The following is a 25000-nucleotide window of genomic DNA, read 5'->3' as shown; positions in this document are numbered from 1 at the left end:
TGGTACGTAATAAGTACAATACTTATATTATTAACACTTTTCAGGGCGCAACAAAAGACTAGATTCAGCAAAGACTTAACTGAACATCACACCATGAAGTATACACTACTGCCATCTAACGTCTTGGACTTGCAAATGGAATTGCAACTTATTGTCATACTTGCAAATGAGAAAATAGGCTCCGGCACCCCCCCGCGACCCCAAAGGGGACAAGCGGTACAAAAATGGATGGATGGATGGATAACAACTAGACAGCAGTCATCCAAAACAGCTCATTTTTAAATGTTGCAATAAAAAAGGAAATTGTATTGATAAAACAATATTTATTAACACACAAAATTACCAAAAATCGGTACAGTTGAGTGCTTACTTGTAAGAGTCACACAACAATCAAACAGCTGGTGCGTAATAAGTACAATACTTATATTATTAACACTTTTCAGGGCGCAACAAAAGACTAGATTCAGCAAAGACTTAACTGACCATCACACCATGAAGTATACACTACGCCATATAGCTTCTTGGACTTGCAACTGGAATTGCAACTTATTGTAATGCCTGCAAATGAGACTGAGGAATGTGATAATACAACAAGATATAACAACTGGAGATAAGTTACCATAATCAGCTCATTTTTAAATGTTGCAATGAAAAAAATTTGATAATAAAAAAGTATTTATGAACACAATTTCCGCAATTCCCAGGTACCATATCAGTTCAAATGTAAACGGTACCCATCCCTAATTGTCCTAGTCTTAGGCATGCATACAGTATATTGATTCAAGTTACTTTATTATTGAACTTTCACATTCATTTTATATAAACATTTACGGCGTCTTTTTTATAGCTTACATTTTTAAACGGCAGAGAAAAAAATGTGTGCTAAGGGCTCCGGTGCAACACCCTCGTTTACCCGCCCCCCTAATCCCTGCACTGTCATTTACACGGAACAAGCCTTTCCTGAGTTGACATTTCGAAGTGAACGTGTGATCTTTACACATACAAAGCGCACCTTCTTTCGCCTCGTCTTGGTCTCATCACACACCTCAGCACAGGGACTTCAGCGCGAGCAGTCGCTACCCCTTTTGTCTGACTCGCCCACACACGTGCTTTCTTTTGACCGCCTCCACTCTGCTTGCATGTGAGAACATCCATCCCCCAGCGTCCATTTTGCACTCATTCAGATCCACGCAGCAATGCTCAGACAAAGCCTCATTATTACTATTTTCTAATTTGTCCTTGATGATCTATTACGGTCCTTGATTGGTTAAACCTGTGGTGCGATTTTATGTCAATATTTCATTTCCTAAGCTAATATTTGCGAAACACCAGATTGCAGCACAAGTCAATTAATTAATGACAGTGCATACATAATTATAAAGGAGTGAAAGTGAGAAAAAAGGAAAGTAGGTGGGCCAAGGCCACTTCCCGAGCCTTCCTCTTTAGCCTGAAGTAGTGTAAATGATTAACGATGAACATCGGATGCATAATGTAACATGAAAGTGATACACTTCTGAGTACTAAATCAACTAACATGCGTGTGTGGGTAGTAAGATGAGAGGGAAATTCATGCGTTCTAAAGCACTGAGAATTACACTTTTTCCCCCCACGACCTGTTTCCATAGCAACGGCTTGTGAAGAGCCAGAATCGCTTCTGTGTGTGTGTGAGTACTGTGTAGGTGTACGAGTCAGTAGGAGCATGTTGTCCAAAGGTGTTTCTGCAACTGTCTTAGTAGAGCAGCGAGACGACGCAACTGAGACAAAATGTAATTCTGGCAAATGAATGACGCGGCCATTGTAGATCGGCCACAGGAGTGGGACACGTTAATGGCAGCCTTTGATGTGCCGTCCATATTTAAAGTTAGAAACTTTTCTTCAGCTGTAGCACAAATAAAGTAAAGTAAGCGTAAACAAAACCGGACAAACGTGTTTGTGATTGGGTTATTTGAAAATAAATAACAAGGCCTAATTCCTTGGAACACATTTCAAGTTGTATTGTTTAGTTTAGTTTTTCTAGTAAAAATAATAATGCCTTCTACAGCGGAGCTGGTGTGGTTGGTATGGTGATGATAGATGCATCAGACGGTTACGTAAATAGAAGTACCGGTAACAGACAAAGACGAAAGGTCGGCTGGAGAATATGCAGTAGTTTGTGTTCTTGGATCCCGATATGTGGCTGTTTTGAACACGAAGAAGACAACTCTAACTATTACCGTAAATTCCGGACTATAAGACGCTTTGAATCCTGTGGCTTATCAAACTGTGCGGCTAATTTGTAGATTTTTCTTCGCTGACCGCAAATATCAATCAATCAATCAATCAAAGTTTATTTATATAGCCCTAAATCACAAGTGTCTCAAAGGGCTGCACAAGCCACAACGACATCCTCGGCTCAGAGCCCACAACAGGGCAAGAAAAAACTCAACCCAATGGGATACAATGACGTTGGAGTTCATAATTGTATTTAAAATATGCAAATAGTTTTTAAAAAATCCAAGCAAATACGCTGAAAAGCTGTGTTATTGTTTGTGCTGTGGCGCCATCTTTTGGACGAGTTCGCTCACTGTAGGTGCTGCAGTGCTGCATTGCCCTTCTGTTTAGACTGAGCCTTCAACCGGAAGTAGAGGTGCCGTTCTGTCTTCGAGGAGTCTACAGCATTTCTTTTCGTATGGATTCTTCATTCATCACCCCAGGCAACGTTTGTAAGTTTTACAATAAAACTAAAACAATTCTTACTTACTAAACCATCCAATGTGTGATGTCTGTAGGAATGACAATGACTTCTGTTTTATTTGATCAGCCGTTTTACTGCCGTGTTACAGACACCCTTTGGAAGGTATGTAAATAAACATTTACAAAACATTTCTGTGTGAATAACTTATTTCACAACATTATATATATATATATATATATATAAATATATATATATATATATATATATATATATATATATATTTATATATATATATATATATATATGTACGTATGTGTGGGAAAAAAATCACAAGACTACTTCATCTCTACAGGCCTGTTTCATGAGGGGTTCCCTCAATCATCAGGAGATTGATTGAGGGAACCCCTCATGAAACAGGCCTGTAGAGATGAAGTAGTCTTGTGATTTTTTTCCCACACATACCGGTACATATATTGCGCTCTACTACGGTATCGAGCACTATTTTTTGGATAACCTTATTAAGACATACATATATATATATATATATATATATATATATATATATATATATATATATATATATATATATATATATATATATATATATATATATAAATATAAATATAAATATATATATATATATATATATCCGGTGCGACTAATATATGAACTTTTTAATTTTTCCATTTATTAGGTGCGGCTTATAAAACGGTACAGTCCATAGTCCAAAAAATATGGTCAGTGCCTCGTTTAAAAAAAAACATTGTAAAAAAAAATAAATAAATAAAAAAAACTTTATGGGAGTCAGGCGTCCCCGTGAGTAATTAATTCTAATGACAGAAGATAAAAAGTGGTTGAAATCGTGGCGATTAATACTCCCTGATTTTTTTTTTTTAATTGAATCCTTGTTAATTTGTATTTAATTTTTCTCTTTTACTATTAGGTAAGCTATTGTTTGTACACAAACCATTCAATAGCACGTGACGTTGCAGAAACTCAGTCATAATAACCTGCTAGAAAAGAAGTGACGTAGTCTTCACACATGAGTGGACCGATCGGGTGATGACACACACACACACACACACACACACACACACACACACACACACACACACACACACACACACACACACACACAGAGTGATTCTACAGAGTTTGGTTAATATATGCCTGTAAATTGAAATATACTTCCTCTTTTATCTCAGTTTTGTTCAGGTAAAATCTCATTTGATAAACATTCTTACAAGTTTGTTTTGCTAAATTTGAGCTGGTCCATTGCACGTTAGCATTAAGCTAGCGGCATTACATCGAATCTTCATTCTGTGTAATTGAATTGCTTTTTTATCATTTTAATACAAACTGTATTGTTAATTAAACATGATCCCTACATGTACAGTACAAGCCAACAGTTTGGACACACCTTCTCCTCATTCAATGTGTTTTCTTTATTTTCATGACTATTTACATTGTAGATTGTCACTGAAGGCATCAAAACTATGAATGAACACATGTGGAGTTATGTACTTAACAAAAGGACCATTTTAGGTGACTACCTCTTGAAGCTCATCGAGAGAATGCCAAGAGTGTGCAAAGCAGTATTTAGAGCAAAGGGTGGCTATTTTGAAGAAACTAGAATATAAAACATGTTTTCAGTTATTTCACCTTTTTTTGTTAAGTACATAACTCCACATGTGTTCATTCATAGTTTTGATACCTTCAGTGACAATCTACAATGTAAATAGTCATGAAAATAAAGAAAACACATTGAATGAGAAGGTGTGTCCACACTTTTGGCCTGTATTGAATGTGTACTTCATGTGTGTATTAATGTACTTTCCTTTGTGTGCTAAGTTTTACTGTAACCTCATTGTGGAAATTATCACTAAACAACCTCATGATGTTTTTATTATCTCTAATTTAAAAGACTGTTTACATATTTGGCATACTACGTTCCAACATTCAGGGAGGGCAGAATAATATACAGTGGAACCTCGATGTACGAACCCCTTTATTTGCTAACTCTTTGATTTATGAACCTTTAAATCGAGCCAAACATGCCTGTGTGCGACCCATATCTCGATGTACGAATGCCTCAGTCATTCATTGTGTGTTCAGGTGGAAGCCTGAGGGCGCTGCCATTTTGATGACATCACTTCCTGTCCAGTAAAGTTCGCACGGGGCACAGCCCCTACGTCATATCCTGTTTACGCATCTTCTGTAGAACAGATATTTTAGTTTATATCATTCAAAACAAATTCTTAACCATAGGGCCACCAAAAAATATCTGTTTCTTAGATGTGGTCCGTATGGGCGCAGCAGTACTCAGTTGTAATACACTTTTCCACCACTTGTGGCAGTAATGACACTATCAAACAAGAATTCTGGAGATAAAGTCAGAGAAGTTTCTTAAGCGCAAAAAATGTCACTTAAGGGGTGAATATGTATTTTCATTTGCATTTTAATTGTATTTACAGTTTAGTTTTATTTATATATATATATATATATATATATATATATATATATATGTATGTATATATATATATATATATATATATATATATATATATATATATATATATACTGTATATGCATATATTATTATTTATTTAGAATTTATTACAGCACTGCATAATTGATAATTGTATGCAAATTAATTTAACAGCTTTTACGAGTCCCTTGTTTTGCAGTATATTTGATTAGTATTTGTTTTTGTAATCAGTCTAAATGAAGCCCTGATAGTAATAATTGTGCTGAACACATCGCTTCTTATAATTTGACAAGGTTTATCCTGTTAAACTGTAAGTAGGTTAGATATAATTATTAAATACGATTTAAAATTAAGAGTAAAATTGCTAATTCAGTGTTTATGTTTGAGTGAGCGCCGGGCCACTCTATAATGTAAAAGTTAGGCCCCAACGACAAAAAGGTTAAGAACCCCTGTTTTAAAACATATCTAGAAGGTCCTAAACAGGTTTTTTATGCTCTAATTATAAAAATATTTGATTAATAATTAATAACGCCTACTTTCCTGAAATTCATTTACCATAGTCAGGCTGGAACCAATTGTAATTTTCAAATTATGGAAATGGTGGGGAAAAAGACAATTTCCCAACATGGTTTACTTCATCCCAGTATTCAAAATTAAGGGAGTTATTGTTTAATTTTAGTATTGTAAAGTATTGTTTGTATTTATGCCAAAAACATTGTTAAATGTGACACATTCTTCCTGTTATTTGACTACAATGAATTTCTCTGAATTGCAATTAATGATATTCCACACTCTGTAATTCCGATTCATGTGGGGTGGAGCACCGCTTGTCCCTTTTGGAGTCAAGGGGGGTGCTGGAGCCTATCTCAGCTGCATTCGGGCGGTAGGCGGGGTACACCCTGGACAAGTCGCCACCTCATCGCAGGGCCAACACATATAGACAGACAACACTCACATTCACACACTAGGGCCAATTTAGTGATGCCAATCAACCTACCCCCAGGTGCATGTCTTTGGAGGTGGGAGGAAGCCGTAGTACCCGGAGGGAACACGCGCAGTCACAGGGATAACACGCAAACTCCACACAGAAAGACCCCAAACCCGGGGATCGAACCCAGGACCTTCGTATTGTGAGGCACATGCACTAACCCCTGTTCCACTGTTAATCAATTATTTTCAAACAAATGTTGAATTTTGCACATTTTGTAAGCATCGAATATAAAACAACCTGTCTTTTTCAGACTTTTTTCTTGGGAACAATTACCATTTTAAACTAGTATTTGGTCATTTTGCATGTCTTTGCCATTATCGTAGTGCTTTGAGTCGCGTTACTGTCGTGAAGGTTTGTCACATAGCCTGCTAAATGTTCTGTAAGGGCTGGTTCTAAACTCATGAGTGTGTCATTTCTCACCTCCAGTCGTTTGAGCACCTCCTTGAAATCCTCCGTGTTGTTACCGACACTCCTTAGCGATACACTTTCCCCGCGCTCGTAGAAAATCCGTAAAGATGCCGGGCTGCTCAGCGTCCAGCCAATCACATCTTTGGTGGCGCAGTTGAACACCACGGCCTTGACATCGTGGTCCAGCAGGATGAGGAAGTCGTTGGAGATGGCCAGAAGGGCGTCTATCTCCCCTCCCGTGCCGTGATCCTCCGCGTGGACCGGCCAAGTAATCGCCCCGAGGCTCCGCAGCTCAGCCCCGGCGTACGGACGACTCTTCTCCTTCTTCTTGTGGGCCAGGGAGATAAAGGGGAACTTTCCAGACGGGTCGATGGGCGTGCTGGTCGTATGCCTCTCGGCCAGGTCCCGCAGGTACTCCTGGCGTGTTCGCGTGGCCATGGCGCGGAATTTGTGGGACTTGTGAGCAGCATTCTCTGCATTGATGACCTTGGCGAGGAGGAAGTCCCGGAATACCGACGACTTAGGAAAGGTAACGCCTTCCGGGATAGGCGGTCCGAACAATGGCATGTCTTTAGACCGGGTGACTGCCACGCTATATTGGGAGGGCCAGAACAGGAAGAGAATTACAGATACATGGCTTACATTCATTAGCGATGAAGCAATAGTACTAATAACAACATATGAGCACTTTTATAGGTACTCAAAACAGTGATAATAAATTGTTTTTAATATATATTACAGTGGAGCCAGCTTATGTCGACACCCCTCGCACTGGCTGACTAAACTGAACATAACCTAAACCAGGGGTGTCAAACATACAGCGGTTTAATCCGGCCCGCAAAATCAGTTTGCTAAATATAAAAATAAGGTGCATTTTTTTAATAAAAAAATCTGCTGTTCTAAATGTGTCCACTTGATGTCACAATAGCAATTCAAGTGTAACCGACGTCACACATGACACTGTTTAAAGCGCCCTCTGGATTGGCTGCCGCTACTCCAGTCAGCGCCGGTGCAAGCAATCAGCTGCTCCTGTTGTGGCTGGCGGCAGACTGATGCAGTTGACACGCAATACCTTCTTTCGTTGAAAATTATCCACTCAACGGGTAAAATAACGAAACGGTAAGATGCAAAGTTTAAGTCAACATGACCATCACCTCTTTAGTTAAGAGTTCCATCCATGCAGGGCTCGCAATTGCTTGAATGCATACTGAGCACCCTGAACTCCATTGTAAAGGTGTTTGTTTCTACATTTGTTGTGTTTGTTCTATTTTATGAATAAGTCTACCATGTTCACATTGGTTAAGTTTGCAGTTATGTTACCTTGATTTCGGCTACGCTGTCATTTTGATAAATGTTTTGTTTTTATTGTAAGTGTAAGATTTAAATGACAATAAATAAATGTGCTGTGGAAGTTGCGGATTTCACCAATGCGGTGGTTTGATAAAACACTTGATTGCTTTTCCATTGTTTTTAATGGTGAACTGCCAACATGAGAATCCTAAACAGGAAGTGCTTAAAGTTTAATGGCTTTGTAAAAACACTGAGACAAAGTCAAAGTTCATTGTGTTCTTCATGGTGTTTTTGAAATGGCACCATTTTTTTCTCAGATTTTTCAACTAACTTGAAGTGTTTTGCCAAGGGAATTATTTGTTATCTGTACATTTTCAGAATGTGTCTGTTCTATTTTTGGCCAAAGTAAGACTAAGAAAGCAATATGAAGTAGTCTTTGTTTTTAAGTTTTAATGCCATGATTTTAACCAGTCTGGCTCACGTGGGAATAGATTTTCCTCCATGAGACCGCTGAGCTAAAATGAGTTTGACACCCCTGACCTAAACTGAAACCAACCATCACATGCACATTTACTCACCAGAGACATGAAAATGGATGATATTAAAGGATTTTGAAACCGATGGCAGTTTGTCTTCCTCCATTTGTCCATATTTAACAGTAAAAAGCTGCGAAGGCCCTATTGAAATTGCTTTATTACGATTCTCACACTTTGATCGCATTTTAGAGGGCTTTAACATGCACAAAAAATAACCAATTTTTGGAAGAATGTTTAGTCCGGCGAAAAATATGATATTAAAGGGGTCCTGAACCCGAACTTCAAAAACTGGCTCTCTAGCGCCCCCTCTAAAAATTGGAAAAATTGTGCTCCTCTCCACAGATGCACTTATAGTCATGAAAATCGCCGGTGGTGTCTATCATGACGGGACACACATAAAAGTTTCAAGAATCTATATTTGAAAACAAACAGGAAGTCGACCATTTTGGTTTCCGTCAGCCATCTTTAGACCAAAAACAGGGGGCATACTTTAACAAACTCCTCTTAGGGACTTTGACCAAATGAGTTGCGGTTAAAATGATAGATACTAAACTGATAAATTACGCCTTAGGATGTGGACTTTGCATGGCACCAAACTTTGATTTGATGCCTCGCCACAACACTTTCGACATTTATAACGTGGCTCCACAAACTCAGATCTTGATCAGAATTGGTACAAACTATGATAATGACACTCTGAAGTGCTCGATGGGTCGGGACCTCTTGGTACCCATTTGTGGTTGGCAAGAGCTGTTGGCGAAAACTGCTCCTTGCCATCAACAATCAGTCATTGCATCACTTTAAAGGGGAACATTATCACCAGACCTATGTAAGCGTCAATATATACCTTGATGTTGCAGAAAAAAGACCATATATTTTTTTAACCGATTTCCGAACTCTAAATGGGTGAATTTTGGCGAATTAAACGCCTTTCTATTATTCGCTCTCGGAGCGATGACGTCACAACGTGACGTCACATCGGGAAGCAATCCGCCATTTTCTCAAACACATTACAAACACCGAGTCAAATCAGCTCTGTTATTTTCCGTTTTTTCGACTGTTTTCCGTACCTTGGAGACATCATGCCTCGTCGGTGTGTTGTCGGAGGGTGTAACAACACGAACAGGGACGGATTCAAGTTGCACCAGTGGCCCAAAGATGCGAAAGTGGCAAGAAATTGGACGTTTGTTCCGCACATTTTACCGACGAAAGCTATGCTACGACAGAGATGGCAAGAATGTGTGGATATCCTGCGACACTCAAAGCAGATGCATTTCCAACTGGACTGGACAGATCAGCTTTCAGGAAAAGAGAGCGGATGAGGGTATGTCTACAGAATATATTAATTGATGAAAACTGGGCTGTCTGCACTCTCAAAGTGCATGTTGTTGCCAAATGTATTTCATATGCTGTAAACCTAGTTCATAGTTGTTAGTTTCCTTTAATGCCAAACAAACACATACCAATCGTTGGTTAGAAGGCGATCGCCGAATTCGTCCTCGCTTTCTCCCGTGTCGCTGGCTGTCGTGTCGTTTTCGCTTGCATACGGTTCAAACCGATATGGCTCAATAGCTTCAGTTTCTTCTTCAATTTCGTTTTCGCTACCTGCCTCCACACTACAACCATCCGTTTCAATACATGCGTAATCTGTTGAACCGCTTAAGCCGCTGAAATCCGAGTCTGAATCCGAGCTAATGTCGCTATATCTTGCTGTTCTATCCGCCATGTTTGTTTGTATTGGCATCACTGTGTGACGACACAGGAAAATGGACGGGTGTATATAACGATGGTTAAAATCAGGCACTTTGAAGCTTTTTTTTTTTAGGGGTATTGCGTGATGGGTAAAATTTTGAAAAAAACTTCGAAAAATAAAATAAGTCACTGGGAACTGATTTTTAATGGTTTTAACCCTTCTGAAATTGTGATAATGTTCCCCTTTAAATGATCGGATCTCCTTCCAAACTGATATGAGGCTTTTAGGTCGGGATCTGATCATGCATAGACGTTCATATCGACACCAACATCGGCCCCTTGTAGTGAAAAAATGATAGCAAGTGTAACTTACTTCTACATACTTTGTTCGTCCTGAAATTTTTGGTGGTGGATCAGGCATTGGGAAGGAAGTGACTTCTTGCCCGCAGTTTCACGTGAACGCCGAGTTGCAGGGGGCCTGCAATGGCCTTTTTTCAACGCCGCTTGCAGCTTTGTTATATTTGTCGGTTTTCTTTAGTTATTTTTTTTAACAATCTGAATACAAAAATGAAATGGTTGCTGTAGTTAAATACAGGTAAGTAAATACTGTCATGCTTTTATTTTAAAGCTTGCTTTGCACTAAACAGGAAGTAACAGTGTGCACAATTCAATACTTTGTCAATACTACGGCACGTCCACACACACACGCAACAATTTCTCATAGAAAAATCTTGTTGTCCAAAGTTGTTGACCATATTTGTGGATGTTGACATAAGCGGGCACTTTTTAATAATATGAATAGCAATATTAATAATAGTAACACCGTGGACTAGGACTTGATGAGCTGGTCCACACAGACAGGTTGTCAATATAGAGTAAGCGGCATTGACTTGAGCGGGTTTCCTTTACAGTAATATATTTAATAAGCCCACCATTAAAAATAATTGTAAAACTGTTAATGATATTGTATATGTACCAAAACAAAAACAATCCGATTTCAATCCCATTGCCAGCTCAAATTTACCTTTTTGTCTTTATTACTTACATCCGTGAGGTACTTATATTAGAAAATAATCTGCTGTCATTTGATTATAATAATAAGAGAATGTTGTCTGTCTATCGGTGTTGGCCCTGCGATGAGGTGGGGACTTGTCCAGGGTGTACCCCGCCTTCTGCCCGAATGCAGCTGAGATGGGCTCCAGCACCCCCCGCGACCCCGAAAAGGACAAGCGGTAGAAAATGGAGGAATATTTGACATGATAGTTTTTGGCTCTTTTTTGAGATCTTAAAGCAGCACTAAGTAACTTTTCAACCTTCATAAAATATTTGTTATAACTTTTGGGATGATACAAGGACTTACAACTAGTTGAATTACACCTCTTTCATGGCCTGAGGGGGCCTGTATTGATGTCACTGGCACTTAACGACTTTGGGGAGGGTGGCAGGCAATGTTCCCTCTAAGGTGCGCGCCTGTGCAATTGCGCACTGCTCAAGCGTCCTCTGCGCACGGCAAATCTATGCCACGCACAAAAATCAAATAAAAAAATAAACGCATAACTATTTTCGACACACGGACACGACAAAGAAATCAGTTTTGGTCATCATTGTTCAAATATTATAACGTCTGTCGAGGCGCTTTGAGGACATGAATTCCATCGATCACTTTACTGAGCAAAACTCTTTGTCGGCATATAAACACATCACCAAAACATTAGTAAAAAAAATTATATCTAGCAAAACTGGTCATTTTCTGCAGTACAAACCAGACCAAAAGCAACTTTGTTATATCAACAGCAGCCGCTTGCTCTTTCTTACTTGCGCCAACACATGCACATATGGCACTTAGCCAGTGATGCGTTTACAGCCACACAAAAAGTCGGACAACTCCAACACCACACAAAGTGTCATTCCAGGTCGTTACACTATGATTTACCAATCAAATGTGTGCTTATTCTAGTGTCATTTATTAGGAATCTTTATTTATAAATATTAATCATGAAATGCTGTTAGTATATTAAATAAATACTAATAAAAATATATTTTTTTACAAACAGGAAGTTGCAGGAATGTACACCTGATCCCCTGCTTACATCTCATTGTGCAACATGTGAATGTTTTAATGGGAACTAAATGCAATGTCTGAAAGGGGTACACATTATTTCCAAAGCAGGACCTCCACCCAGACAAACAATACAAGTACACAGTTCATGAAAAACAATATTTTGTGTTATTGTCATTGTAAGTGGGCCTAAACACTTATATTAGAAAATAATCTCATGGGAATGACTGCTGTCATTTGATTATAATAATAAGAGAATGTTGTCTGTCTATCTGTGTTGGCCCTGCGATGAGGTGGGGACTTGTCCAGGGTGTACCCCGCCTTCCGCCCGAATGCAGCTGAGATGGGCTCCAGCACCCCCCGCGACCCCGAAAAGGACAAGCGGTAGAAAATGGACGGATGGATGGATGGAGATAGAACTCGTTATTTAGTCAGGTGTGCTGCTGGTGTAGCCACAGTGTGCACATCTGATGTTGCTCACATGGGCTCCACTGAATGCTCAGGGAGTTTTTGCGTTTGCTCACACACATGAAAAAGTTACTACCGCCTTTCCCCATTTGTTAAAAAAACGGAAGTCGATGCGATGCGAGCGCCTAGAAAACTATAAGAAGAAGAAGAACGCCTTTGTGCAATTACTGCTATCATGGCCGAAGCTCCAAAATAACCAAAGAAAGGAAAAGTTTTTCTGAGAAGACAAAAACACAAAAACGGAGCATACCCGGATAAAAGGACAATCGAGGATCACCATTGGCCCGGCTTTCACTCGCTTGCGTGAACTCAAAGGAATTTTCGGCCGATGCTGCCTTGGCTCAGTTCCTGCTAAACTAGTAAGTAACTTTTGATGCTCAAATCAAAAAGCTAATGCTAATGTTAGCAATCTGAAATTTGCGTGTTAGCAATAAATAGCCACCAGCTTGATCGTTCATAGTTCCACACTACTTCCTTCAAAAAAACTCTACCGCCGGCCTTTCATTGATTCAGACCTGCATCCGCCCAGATACATTCTTGGTAGCACCGTCATGCTTGTAGCGCAATCTAAGATAATTTCTTGATAGTGTCATCAGCATAGCCATTAGAGACGTAATATTTGTGCCAACATTACAGCGGAAGTCTTGTCAGTTTAACGATAAATGCGCTAGTACTCATGGGAAATGGGGTCTTCTACCGCTTCGGTCCACTGGCGCCACCAAAATCAACCAAAACTGAAAGTTCCTAAGTGCGACTTTAAGTAAGGTTACCAACACAGTAAGATACATTAAACTAGAAACTATAAAAGGCTATCAGAAAAAAATAAAATAATTATTCTCAATGAGAGCAGAAATACAATTTTGGGAATTAACAAAATCTAAAACATGTGTTCAAGCAGAATATCAAAAGTATTTAAGAAATTGTATGCGGAAATGGATTAAGCAAGGAACTTCGACAATATACAGATATATATCAGTTTAAGAAACAGTATCAACATATGCTGTACACAAAGTACTACAAAAAATAACTTTTGAACAGTGTTTGATATCATATCAGACAACTATAAGCTTCCTACTCTTTTTGGACATGCTCAATTGTTTGCATACACATGAGGTTGTTTATTGTGCTTTATATTTTTAACACAATCTAATTAAATTGTAATGATTGAATGTGGATGGATTCCAACATATCCTCGGTTTCCGGCCTAGTAGAACACATTCAGACTCCTAATGTACGCAATCAGGAACCCAGATAAGCCAAAACCAACTGATGGTGGTACAAAGCAAGTAACGACAAAAGAGAGTACTCCTCCTGACAACAAAATTATTATTGCACCCTCAAATCTCACTCGGCCCTGCAAATTGTCGTCTCAGGATGTTTTCCTTGTCTGGTAACGTCAGGAACTCAAGTTGAACAGCCGTTGGGAGGAAGGAGGGAAAGAATTAACGGAGACTCTCTGCACTTCTACAAAATCCACAATCTGTGGTTGGGGAAATCAAGAAACATACAATACATACATGTACACGCCAGAGTCTGACTAGGAGAGAAAAGAAACAAACAAACAAAAAGAGGTTTGTTTATTATTTTTCTCTTCCAACGCCTGTCAGTGCTATAAAGTGATAAGAATACAGGCGTAAAAATGTCTACATCCCTGCATTATACATGTTCATCTCTGGAGTCTGTACCCAAAGAAGTACTATTATGCAAAACCGACTTTTCTTACCTGTTGGTAGCGTTTTTTGTGTATTTGTGATCCCAATAAGTCCCAACCAAAAATGTCAAACCAAAGATGCATGACGAAAATATTCCTAAATCAATATTGCCCTCTTCCAAACTGGCTCCAAACCAGTCATTGGGAATGTGAGACTTTGGGGACGTATTTTGTCTCAATTACATCAGCAGATATTTTCAGTTGTAGTCAAAAAGTTATTTTTTTTCCTCCATCTTATTGTTGTGGGGCAGACTGGCTCGTACATGCACATGCATCCTCCACTGTTGCCCTTTCTAATACAAAGTAGTAGGGCTGTGAATCATTGGGTGTCCCACGATTCGATTCAATATCGATTCTTGGGGTCACGATTCGATTAAAATGTTTTTTTTGTTTTTTTTTCCAATTCAACACGATTCTTGATTCAAAAACAATTTTTTCCCGATTCAAAACAATTCTTTATTCATTCAATACATAGGATTTCAGCAGGATCTACCCCAGTCTGCTGACATGCAAGCAGAGTAGTAGATTTTTGTAAAAAGCTTTAATAATTGTAAAGGACAATGTTTTATCAACTGATTGCAATAATGTAAATTTGTTTTAACTATTAAATGAACCAAAAATATGACTTATTTTATCTTTGTGAACATATTGGACACAGTGTGTTGTCTATGGCGTCACATTAGTGCCAAAAATCCGAGCGCATAAAAACTGTTATCGCGCACTGATTCTCCACTTCGTGCGTGCGCGCGACACCCTTTTGCGCGCGCGGTGCCTTTCTGCGCGCGCGCGACGCCTTTATGCGCACTCTCTGTGTACTCCTGGCATCTCTCCTCACGCTGTCATGTTTCTTTTTGGCACTTTGGGGGCAGGTATGCTTCGACGGCCCCTCCTTTCTGATTGGCTGTGAGCATTTTTCATATGACCAATGATTCTCCAGTGTAGCAACGTTGTAAAGTTAAAGTTAAAGTTAAAGTACCAATGATTGTCACACACACACTAGGTGTGGCGAAATTATTCTCTGCATTTGACCCATCACCCTTGATCACCCCCTGGGAGGTGAGGGGAGCAGTGGGCAGCAGCGGTGGCTGCGCCCGGGAATCATTTTGGTGATTTAACCCCCAATTCCAACCCTTGATGCTGAGTGCCAAGCAGGGAGGTAATGGGTCCCATTTTTATAGTCTTTGGTATGACTCGGCCGGGATTTGAACTCCCAACCTACCGATCTCAGGACGGACACTCTAACCACTAGGCCACTGAGTAGGTAGGTAGCCATCTTACCTTGGACAGCTAGCCTCAATCATTACATTGATGTCAATGGTACATGTACTAATTAAATTACCATAACTTGCTCGATTTTCGACCAATTTACAAACGGTTTGCCTTGTTACAAATCTTATTACATGTAGATATGACATAGGATGCTGTACCTGTTGAAATTACCTCTTTCGCTTTTAAAAAAAAATTACTTAATTGTGCAACATAGTTGTGTAGGGTCAGTGTTAGTCAGTTCTCTGATTATTTTAAACTGTTTCAGAATACATTATTAAAAGCTATTTTTAACATTTTAAAAACAAAATTCAAAGATTATTTCATTAATTTTATGGCTGAATCAAAAGAAATTCCATAAATTAGAAAACAAATGTTCAAGAAGAAGTGAAAATATAAAATAATGTTATAGTTGGATGTTATTGCTGGTGGACCAGTTCTGGCTGAAAGATGTGATTATGGTGTTTGTTGTCTTATTATTTATTTGGGTCACATTTTGTATTACCCTTTATTGTGTTTATGTGGTATGAAATAACCTTCATCAGCGCGCGACATTTTTTTATCCACTTCTTCCTCCGTAAATCTTGATACATATTGACGATGACCCGCCCTGCTATACTTCTGAGTGGCTCTGTGCATTTTTCAGCATTTTTCGCCTGACCAATCAGAAAGAAGAGGCCGTCTAAGCATACCCGCCCCCAAAGTGCCAAAAAGAAACATGACAGCGCGAGGAGAGATGCCAGGAGTACACAGAGAGCGCGCAGAAAGGCGTCGCGCGCACAGAAAGGCACCGCGCGCGCGCAGAAAGGCACCACGCGCGCGCAAAAGGGTGTCGCGCGCGCACGAAGTGGAGAATCAGCGCGCGATAACGGTTTTTATGCGCTCAGATTTTTGGCACTAATGTGACGCCATAGTTGTCAAGCTTATGAGATGCGATGCAAGTGTAAACCACTGTGACACTATTGTTCATTTATTTTTATTTTTATAAATGTCTAATGATAATGTCAATGAGGGATTTTTAATCACTGCTATGTTGAAATTGTAACTAATATTGATACTGTTGTTGATAATATTCATTTTTGTTTCACTACTTTTGGTTTGTTCTGTATCGTGTTTGTGTCTCCTCTCAATTGCTCTGTTTATTGCAGTTCTGAGTGTTGCTGGGTCGGGTTTGGTTTTGGAATTGTATTGCATTGTTATGGTATTGCTGTGTATTGTTTTGTTGGATTGATTAATTTAAATTAAAAAAAAAATCGATTTAAAAAAAACTGAGAATCGATTCTGAATCGCACAACGTGAGAATCGCGATTCGAATTCGAATCGATTTTTTCCCACACCCCTACAAAGTAGCGTATAGATTGAACTAGCGTTGTACGGTATACCGGTATTAGTATAGTACCGCGATACTAATGAATCATATTCGGTACTGTACCGCCTCTAAAAAGTACCGCTCCCCCACGTCGTGTCATGCAGACGAGCATGTTCGCCAATTCACAATCAAATCCTAGCTAGCGGTTAATGTCTGTCCGCAGTCAGCAGAGTTGTAACTACTCCAAAATCACTAACCCTTGTCTCCATGGAGACATACCAAGTAGATTTATTTCAAATAACATCCCTGTAGGATGGGTGATGGCTATGCATGCTTCACTACACGCCGGAATCATGACAATGGATGTGATACAATTAGTCTACAGTAAACAAAGTCTATCTATATTAGTCATTATGCTTGATCATGAACCATAAAATCGATCATCTTGACTTTGAACACACAACGCACAAGCGAATGAAGGCATACTTACTCAACAACCATACATGTCACACTAAGGGCGGTTGTATGAACAACACCAACACTGTCATAAACCTGTGCCATATAGCATAGGCGCCGATCTACATTTCTGCCAGTGGGTGCTCGGTGTGTGTGTATAAAAAAAAAAAAAAAAGACGTTCAGCGAAGTTAATATCCCATATGATTTGTGGCTTTATTATTTGTAAAACGGACCAAACTCGCCACAAAATAAACTACAACAAGATTGATTTTTTTTAAATTATTTTAAAGATTGAAAGTTGCCATCAATCTCACGTGGGAGCTCGGCATTGTCTCTGGGTGCTCGCGCCCGGAAGCACCCACGGGATCGGCGCCTATGCGCATATAGTGAAACCACACTAAACAACAATGACAAACACATTTTGGGAGAATATTTGCGCCGCAACACAACATAAACACTACAGAACAAATTCCCAGAATTCCCTGCAGCACCAACTCTTCCAGGACGCTACAGGGTTATGATATATATATATATTTTTTTTGTCATAAAGAAATATAATCATGTGTGCTTATGGACTGTATCCCTGCAGACTGTATTGATCTATATTGATATATAATGTATATATTGTGTTTTTTATGTTGATTTAATTTAAAAAAAACAACAACAAAAAACAATTGTTTATTTTTATTTTTTTATTTTTTTTTTATTTCTTGTGCGGCCCGGTACCAATCGGTCTACGGATCGGTAGAGGGCCGTGGCCCGGTGGTTGGGGACCACTGATCTAGTGTATCTAGTCGATACTACTATGATTACATCGATATTTTTTAGCATCACAAAATCTTCTTTCGTTTAAAAAAAATGTATATTATGTTTATAAACTCAGGAAATATGTCCCTGTACACATGAGGACTTTGAATATGACCAATGTATGATCCTGTAATTACTTGGTATCGGATTGATACCCAAATTTGTGGTATCATCCAAAACTAATGTAAAGTATCAAACAACAGAAGAATAAGTGATTATTACATTTTAACAGAAGTGTAGATAGAACATGTTGAAACAGAAAATAAGCAGATAAACAGTAAATGAAAAGTGAAGTAAAGTGAATTATATTTATATAGCCCTTTTCTCTAGTGACTCAAAGCGCTTCTACATAGTGAAACCCAATATCTAAGTTACATTTAAACCAGTGTGGGTGGCACTGGGAGCAGGTGGGTAAAGTGTCTTGCCCAAGGACACAAGGGCAGCGACTATGATGGCGGAAGAGGGTATCGAACCTGGAACCCTCAAGTTGCTGGCACAGCCACTCTACCAACCGAGCTATACCGCCCCAAAATAAATATACAATCTGTTTGAAAGCTGAACTGTTAGGAATTAATCTATAATACAACGTTATACTCCACAATAAGTATTAGAATGCTAAAAATGCCAGGAGTTAATCAATAATCAATAATACCTGTGTGCAGCTTTTTAAACAAATGATCATTAAAAAATGTGCTTTTCCTTTCGAGGAAATTCGATAGATTTGGTGTTTTTTTTGTTTTTAGTGCTAGTATTTTGTTTTCATTAAACATGCCACCTTCTTTTTGTCAACCCTATGCCCGTATTTGCTTTCAAATGGACAAAAGGTGAACATTTGCTTTTGCAACTTCCTAATGAGCAGCACAGTGACAGTGAAAATAAATACCTCTGAACAAATGAGTAATGCTCGTTAGTTAACACAGGCCTAAAAATAGCTCAAGATGAATATAAAGGGGAACTGCACTTTAAAATGTTGACTATCGTTCACAATCATTATTAAAGACATGACGGGTGTATATTTTTCAATGCATTCTAAATATTAAATAAATGCGATCAAAAGTCTGCTTACAATGGAGCCCATAGAAGCTGCTCTATTCTGCCTAAAACACCCTTAAAAAAGGACCCAAATGCCTCCATTAGGGTTTTATATACACAATGTAAGTATACATGTAATGTCGTAATAAGCAGATTTATAATAACATTAAATATGTACGTATTTTGATCATTTTAAACATACATTTATGTCAAAAAGACATCACAAAATTTGCTTCTTTTTTTTTAACATCACTGATTATTACTCACTGCAGACCTCATCAGAGTCATCAATTACTGTACAATGTCTGCTGTTATTAGGATGCCGACTGATAATCTTATTATATTCCCGTTTTAGATAAAAAATTACTCATAATCCTCACGAAGAAAAGTGGGGTGGAACCAAGCGTCTTTTGTCCTCCTCGCCATTCCCGGGTCTAAAATGGCTGTCAAAGTGTACCAACAAGTCGGAATACGTCCTCATCCTTCTACTTTCCAGGTGAGAGGTTGTTTTACGATCTACAATAAACTTTCATTAAAAAGGAAGCATCTTACCACTCGATGATGTCAACATAGGCAAGTGATCAGGGTGCCCCTATAAATTGTTTGTCTGTGTTAGCGCTTATAATAACAATATCACTAATACTTGGTTAATATTCAAGTCACAAAATGTAAATGGAGTATTGTTGGTGCTTTTTGGATGTTTTTTTATTGGGTATTACAGGCAGAATAGAGGATCTCCAATTAGCTCCCAAGTTAGAGTGCATTACAAAAAATACATCTGTCGTCATGTCTTTCATAATGATTGTGAACGATAGGCAAAATTCCCCCCAAAAAGTGCAGCTCCCCCTTTAAAGGCCGGTGGGTAAATCAGAGCCAGTGAAGAGGTGTACATTACATAATCCGATTAGTCAACTAATCGTTAAGATAGTCGATGACTAGTCGTTCATCAAAACAGTCGTTAGTGACAGCCATATTCCAAAAACACCAAACAGGTGCCCACATGCAAGAACATTGGGTTTTGCATAATATGACCCCTTAAAGCAAACAACACTGTCCTGAAAAGTGCTTTCTAAATTCATCCTTGTGTCGGTCACTAAAATGGTCCAATTGCAGATGCCTTCGCAGGTAGAATTTGCCAGGCGACGCGGCTGCAACTCGGAAGTCATCATCCCACACAAACGTTTCCCCTGCTGACATTCATCGGCGCATATGTTGACACCATGAATCACCTTGTCTAATAAGCAGCTCAAGCTAATATGTCACCCACATGTTTCTAAATAAACCTCTTCCCACCGGCGAACCCTGCTATTCAATTACGCAAACCACCACTCCCTGCCGACATTTTCTCTCTCTGTGACAGACAAGAGGAAGGAAACGTTTAGGGAGCAGATGGTGAATATAGAGAGTAGTAAACACAATAATATGATCACTTTGATAACCTTATTCGTAGGGCTGGGCAATAAAACGATATTGATACATATTGCGATAGACACGTAATCAATATCAGGAAAAAATGTGTTCGATAAAACTATCTTTATATAAAAAAATTTATTCACTGGAAGAAACAGGAAGGTGCAAAGTAAGGTTGTTGCACGAACAAAGGCATTCGCTCTCCAGTAACCGAGCAACGCAGGAAGTGATCACTGATCAGGTTACACAGAGGTCGGCAACCCAAAATGTTGAAAGAGCCATATTGGACCCAAAATACAAAAATCTGCAAGAAACTGCAAAAATTAAAAGCCTTAACTAAGTGTTATAATGAAAGCAACAAATTATGTAAGCGTCTATATTACCTATATTAGCCTACTATCAAAAAGAATATGTGTTGCAGCCTGACTCAAATCTTTGTTGACAGAAATGTTGAAATGTAATATTTATTCTACACATTTTTACAACTTTGGAAAACATTAGTAAAACGGAAAATTCTCGGAGGGTGAGATAACTCCTGGAAATTACTGGCTTAGAATGGCCAACGGTATAGAGCTGTGTGTCTAAGTTAAAGGAAACGTCTTCCTCTAATGGATTTATTACAATCATTGCAAGCTGGGTAACGTTTGCTGTGGTCTGGAACAACATGACCCACAAATAACTATTAAAAATGTAGCCAATATTACATACGGTCCTGGGACATGCAAATATAAGTTAAATATCCAGAGGACATAAGTAAAGGAAATTAAATGAGTTAAAATATACCTCCAAACAAGGCATAATGATGCAATATGTACAGTACATACAGCTAGCCTAAATAGCATGTTAGCATTGATTAGCTTGCAGTGACCAAATATGTCTGATTAGCACTCCATACAAGTCAATAGTATCAACAAAAGTTTGGTGGACAAAATAAGACAAAGAAGGAGTGGCCTAAAACACGTCTTTTAGTATATTTATGCTCCCACCTTTTTCCATTTTTTGACATTTTTGAAAAAGCTCCACTAGCTAAAGAGAAGCATGAGGCTCTAGAACCGCGAGGTAACAGTTATCAACGTGGGCTGGGTGATATATTAATTTGTAGAAAAGTTGCAGGGGATTTATAAATTAAAAACTTTTTTTTAAGTCCAATCAACCAAAAATGTCTGTAGTACCTCCACGCAACATCTAGGTGTACGGGACCCCGTGTTGAAGACTATTCAGATTGTCTTAGAAGACGTTTCGCCTGTCATGCAAACAAGCTTTATCATTCATGCTCTCAGACTTTGATAAGACAGCTTTAGTCTGACAGGATAAATAAGTTAGATCCAAATGTATTTATTCTCTAAGCTAAGGACATGTCTCTTTAATGCCCCCACAAGAATGAATAGTCCTCCCTCGCTACTAGGGATGAGTACCGTTCACATTTGAACCGATACAGTACCAATTAACAGTACCTGGGACTCGATACCGGTAGTCAATTTTCTGCACTTTTTATTGTGTTAACAATAATCGTTTTTGACAAAATCCATTTTTTATAGCAACATTAAAAAATGAGCTTATTATGATAACTGCTGTCCAGTTATCTTGCTCATTGGCAGGTATGACATTAAGTTGCAGATACAGTTGCACGTCCAGGACGTTAGATGGCAGTAGTGTATAGTTGATGGTGTGGGTTTTGTTGTTGTTGCGCCCTAAAAAGTGTTAATACTGTAAGTATTGTACTTATTACGAACCAGCTGTTTGATTGTAATGTTCATCTTAGATGTAGTTTTTATTGACAAATTTGAAGGTGTTTAAATCGCCATGCAAAATCGCTTATGTTAATCAGTAGCCTGTCAATAACAAAGCATCAGGCTAATGCATTTTTGGAAAAGTGGAGCCTTACTTTGAGCATTTGAGTCAATTTCTTTAGAAAAACTTGTACATGCCTTTATTACCTGTAGGCTAGACTATTGTAATAGTCTCCTTGCAGGTCTTCCCAAAAAAACTGTCAGGCAGCTACAGCTTGTTCAGAACGCTGCGGCTAGAGTTTTAACAAAAACCAAAAAATGTGAGCACATTACACCAATTCTTAAATCCTTACATTAGCTCCCTGTACATCAGAGAATTGATTTCAAAATCCTCCTGCTCACATATAAATCACTACATGGTCTAGGGCCGAAGTATATCACTGATATGCTCCCACTATATAAGCCCTCTAGATCACTAAGATCTTCTGAGACCAATCTGTTCGTGGTTCCCAGAGTAAACTCAAATCAAGGGAGAGCATCATTCAGTCACTATGCAACAAATAGCTGGAATAAACTTCCTGAAGATGTCAGACTTTCCCCAACTCTGACTACTTTTAACGGGGCGGCGTGGCGCAGTGGAAGAGTGGCCGTGCGCGACCCGAGGGTCCCTGGTTCAATCCCCACCTAGTACCAACCTCGTCATGTCCGTTGTGTCCTGAGCAAGACACTTCACCCTTGCTCCTGATGGGTGCTGGTTAGCGCCTTGCATGGCAGCTCCCTCCATCAGTGTGTGTGTGTGAATGGGTAAATGTGGAAGTAGTGTCAAAGCGCTTTGAGTACCTTGAAGGTAGAAAAGCGCTATACAAGTACAACCCATTTATTTATCATTATTTATCATTTAAAACTAGACTGAAAACTTTTATGTTCACCATAGCTTTCAGCTAAATCTTTTAATCTTTTAACTTTTAACGTCCACACTGTTTTTATTTTTATTGGCTGCATTTTAATTTTGCTTTTATTTTCTTTCATTTCACTTTCTTGTCTGTGAAGCACTTTGAGTCTGCCTTGTGTATGAAAAGTGCTATACAAATAAAGTTGCCTTGCCTTGCCTTTATTGGCATTGAAAATTGAAAATACCGAGAGGTCGTTTGGCTGAGTCCGCTCTCAGTGCTGCTGGAGTGATCACGTGAGGTCACACGCAACCCAGGTATCGTAACATGGCACCGTTGGATTGGTTCCTCGTAGGACCGTTGGAATTCGGACCGTTGGAATTCGGGCTGTGCTAAAACGTACTGGATTCAGTACCCATCACTATGTACTACATGTCACCGTTTCACTAAATCACTTTTTTTTATTTTATTATTAATTAAATAATATTTCACATGTTTTTGGCTGAAATGAAGTGTTAAATTAAGTTTTATTTTGTGCATTAGATGTATTACAGTGCAGTGTTAATCCAATTCTCCATTAGTACTATGGTGTGGCAATTTGTGGGTAATGGTTATTTATTTATATTATGTTAACACGACAATAAAAAAAAAATTATAATCAAGCCGACCACCTTTTGGCAGAACAACTTTTTGATGGACTTCGTTTTCAACTCCTGCCTCATCACTGCTATCAGCTATCAACAGCTGTCCATCAGAAATGGACAGGAACTATTTCGATGTACTTCATCTTTGACAATAACAGAGCTTTGACTTGAGCGATGTGGAATGACAACGCAGACACACAATGCTAACACGGACTTCTAACATCACATAACTATCATAACTATCGCAGCTGTGAGTGTCAAGTTGACCAAGTTTATGCGGAGTACACGCCGGTGGTTTCACACATTAAAGCCCAGGTGTGACTTAAAGGATGTGACGAAGGAATCCCAGGTCGTGGCCATGTTGTAGCGGCCGAAAGATAGCCATAGCAACGACGTTTCAAGGATCCTCCGAGCTACCGCTGAGTAGTGTAATTGACTGCAGAACACACTCAAGGCTAATATATTGGGTGAAACAAGTGTAAAGGTGGCTATAATGTACTATTACTTTAATAATAATAACAATCTTACTTCGTTAAAATCCAGTCCTAATTAACCGTGATAAACAAGAGAGGCCTGATGTCACAATAATGTGACAGAGAGCGACAAACTGGATTATAATAAAAAAAACGGACCGTATCGAGACCACATTCTAAAAGTTCTCTACCTGACAAAACTAAGTGAAATTGGTGGAGTTGATCGACAAGAGATTTGAGTAAGCTACCATTGTCATAGCCAAACATGTTTATATCTCATCAACGAAGCCAGTTTTTATACCGGTGAGTGAAATTGGTGGAGTTGATCCACAAGAGATTTGAGTAAGCTACCATTGTCAAAGCCAAACATGTTTACTACTACTCAGTGGCCTAGTGGTTAGAGTGTCCGCCCTGAGATCGGTAGGTTGTGAGTTCAAACCCCGGCCGAGTCATACCAAAGACTATAAAAATTGGACCCATTACCTCAAGCTTGGAACTCAGCATCAAGGGTTGGAATTGGGGGTTAAATCAGCAAAAGTGTGTGTGTGACAATCATTGGTACTTTAACTTTAACTTTATATCTCATCAACGGAGCCAGTTTTTATACCGATGAAGAATTCCAGAATGAGAAGTTTGTTAAGGTTCATTGTCCTCTGTTCAAATTG

At 38.9% G+C, this 25000-nt stretch overlaps 1 protein-coding gene across 4 annotated transcripts in view; it reads right to left on the bottom strand.

The window, feature by feature from the left end:
- The window catches only part of sipa1l1 (signal-induced proliferation-associated 1 like 1), a 209495-nt gene that overhangs the window by 56307 nt on the left and 128188 nt on the right, over positions 1 to 25000 (bottom strand). For all 4 annotated transcript variants that reach the window (XM_072916279.1, XM_061987120.2, XM_072916278.1 and 1 more), the window contains exon 10: positions 6574 to 7153. In XM_072916279.1, the coding sequence (XP_072772380.1) occupies positions 6574 to 7153 (580 nt within the window). The remainder of the gene's footprint in view (positions 1 to 6573; positions 7154 to 25000) is intronic.

This window comes from Nerophis lumbriciformis, linkage group LG26 (assembly GCF_033978685.3).
Source record: "Nerophis lumbriciformis linkage group LG26, RoL_Nlum_v2.1, whole genome shotgun sequence".
Classification (NCBI taxonomy): domain Eukaryota; kingdom Metazoa; phylum Chordata; class Actinopteri; order Syngnathiformes; family Syngnathidae; genus Nerophis; species Nerophis lumbriciformis.
The sequence above is the reverse complement of the archived record's forward strand: the minus strand, read 5'-3'. Positions and strand labels throughout refer to the sequence as shown.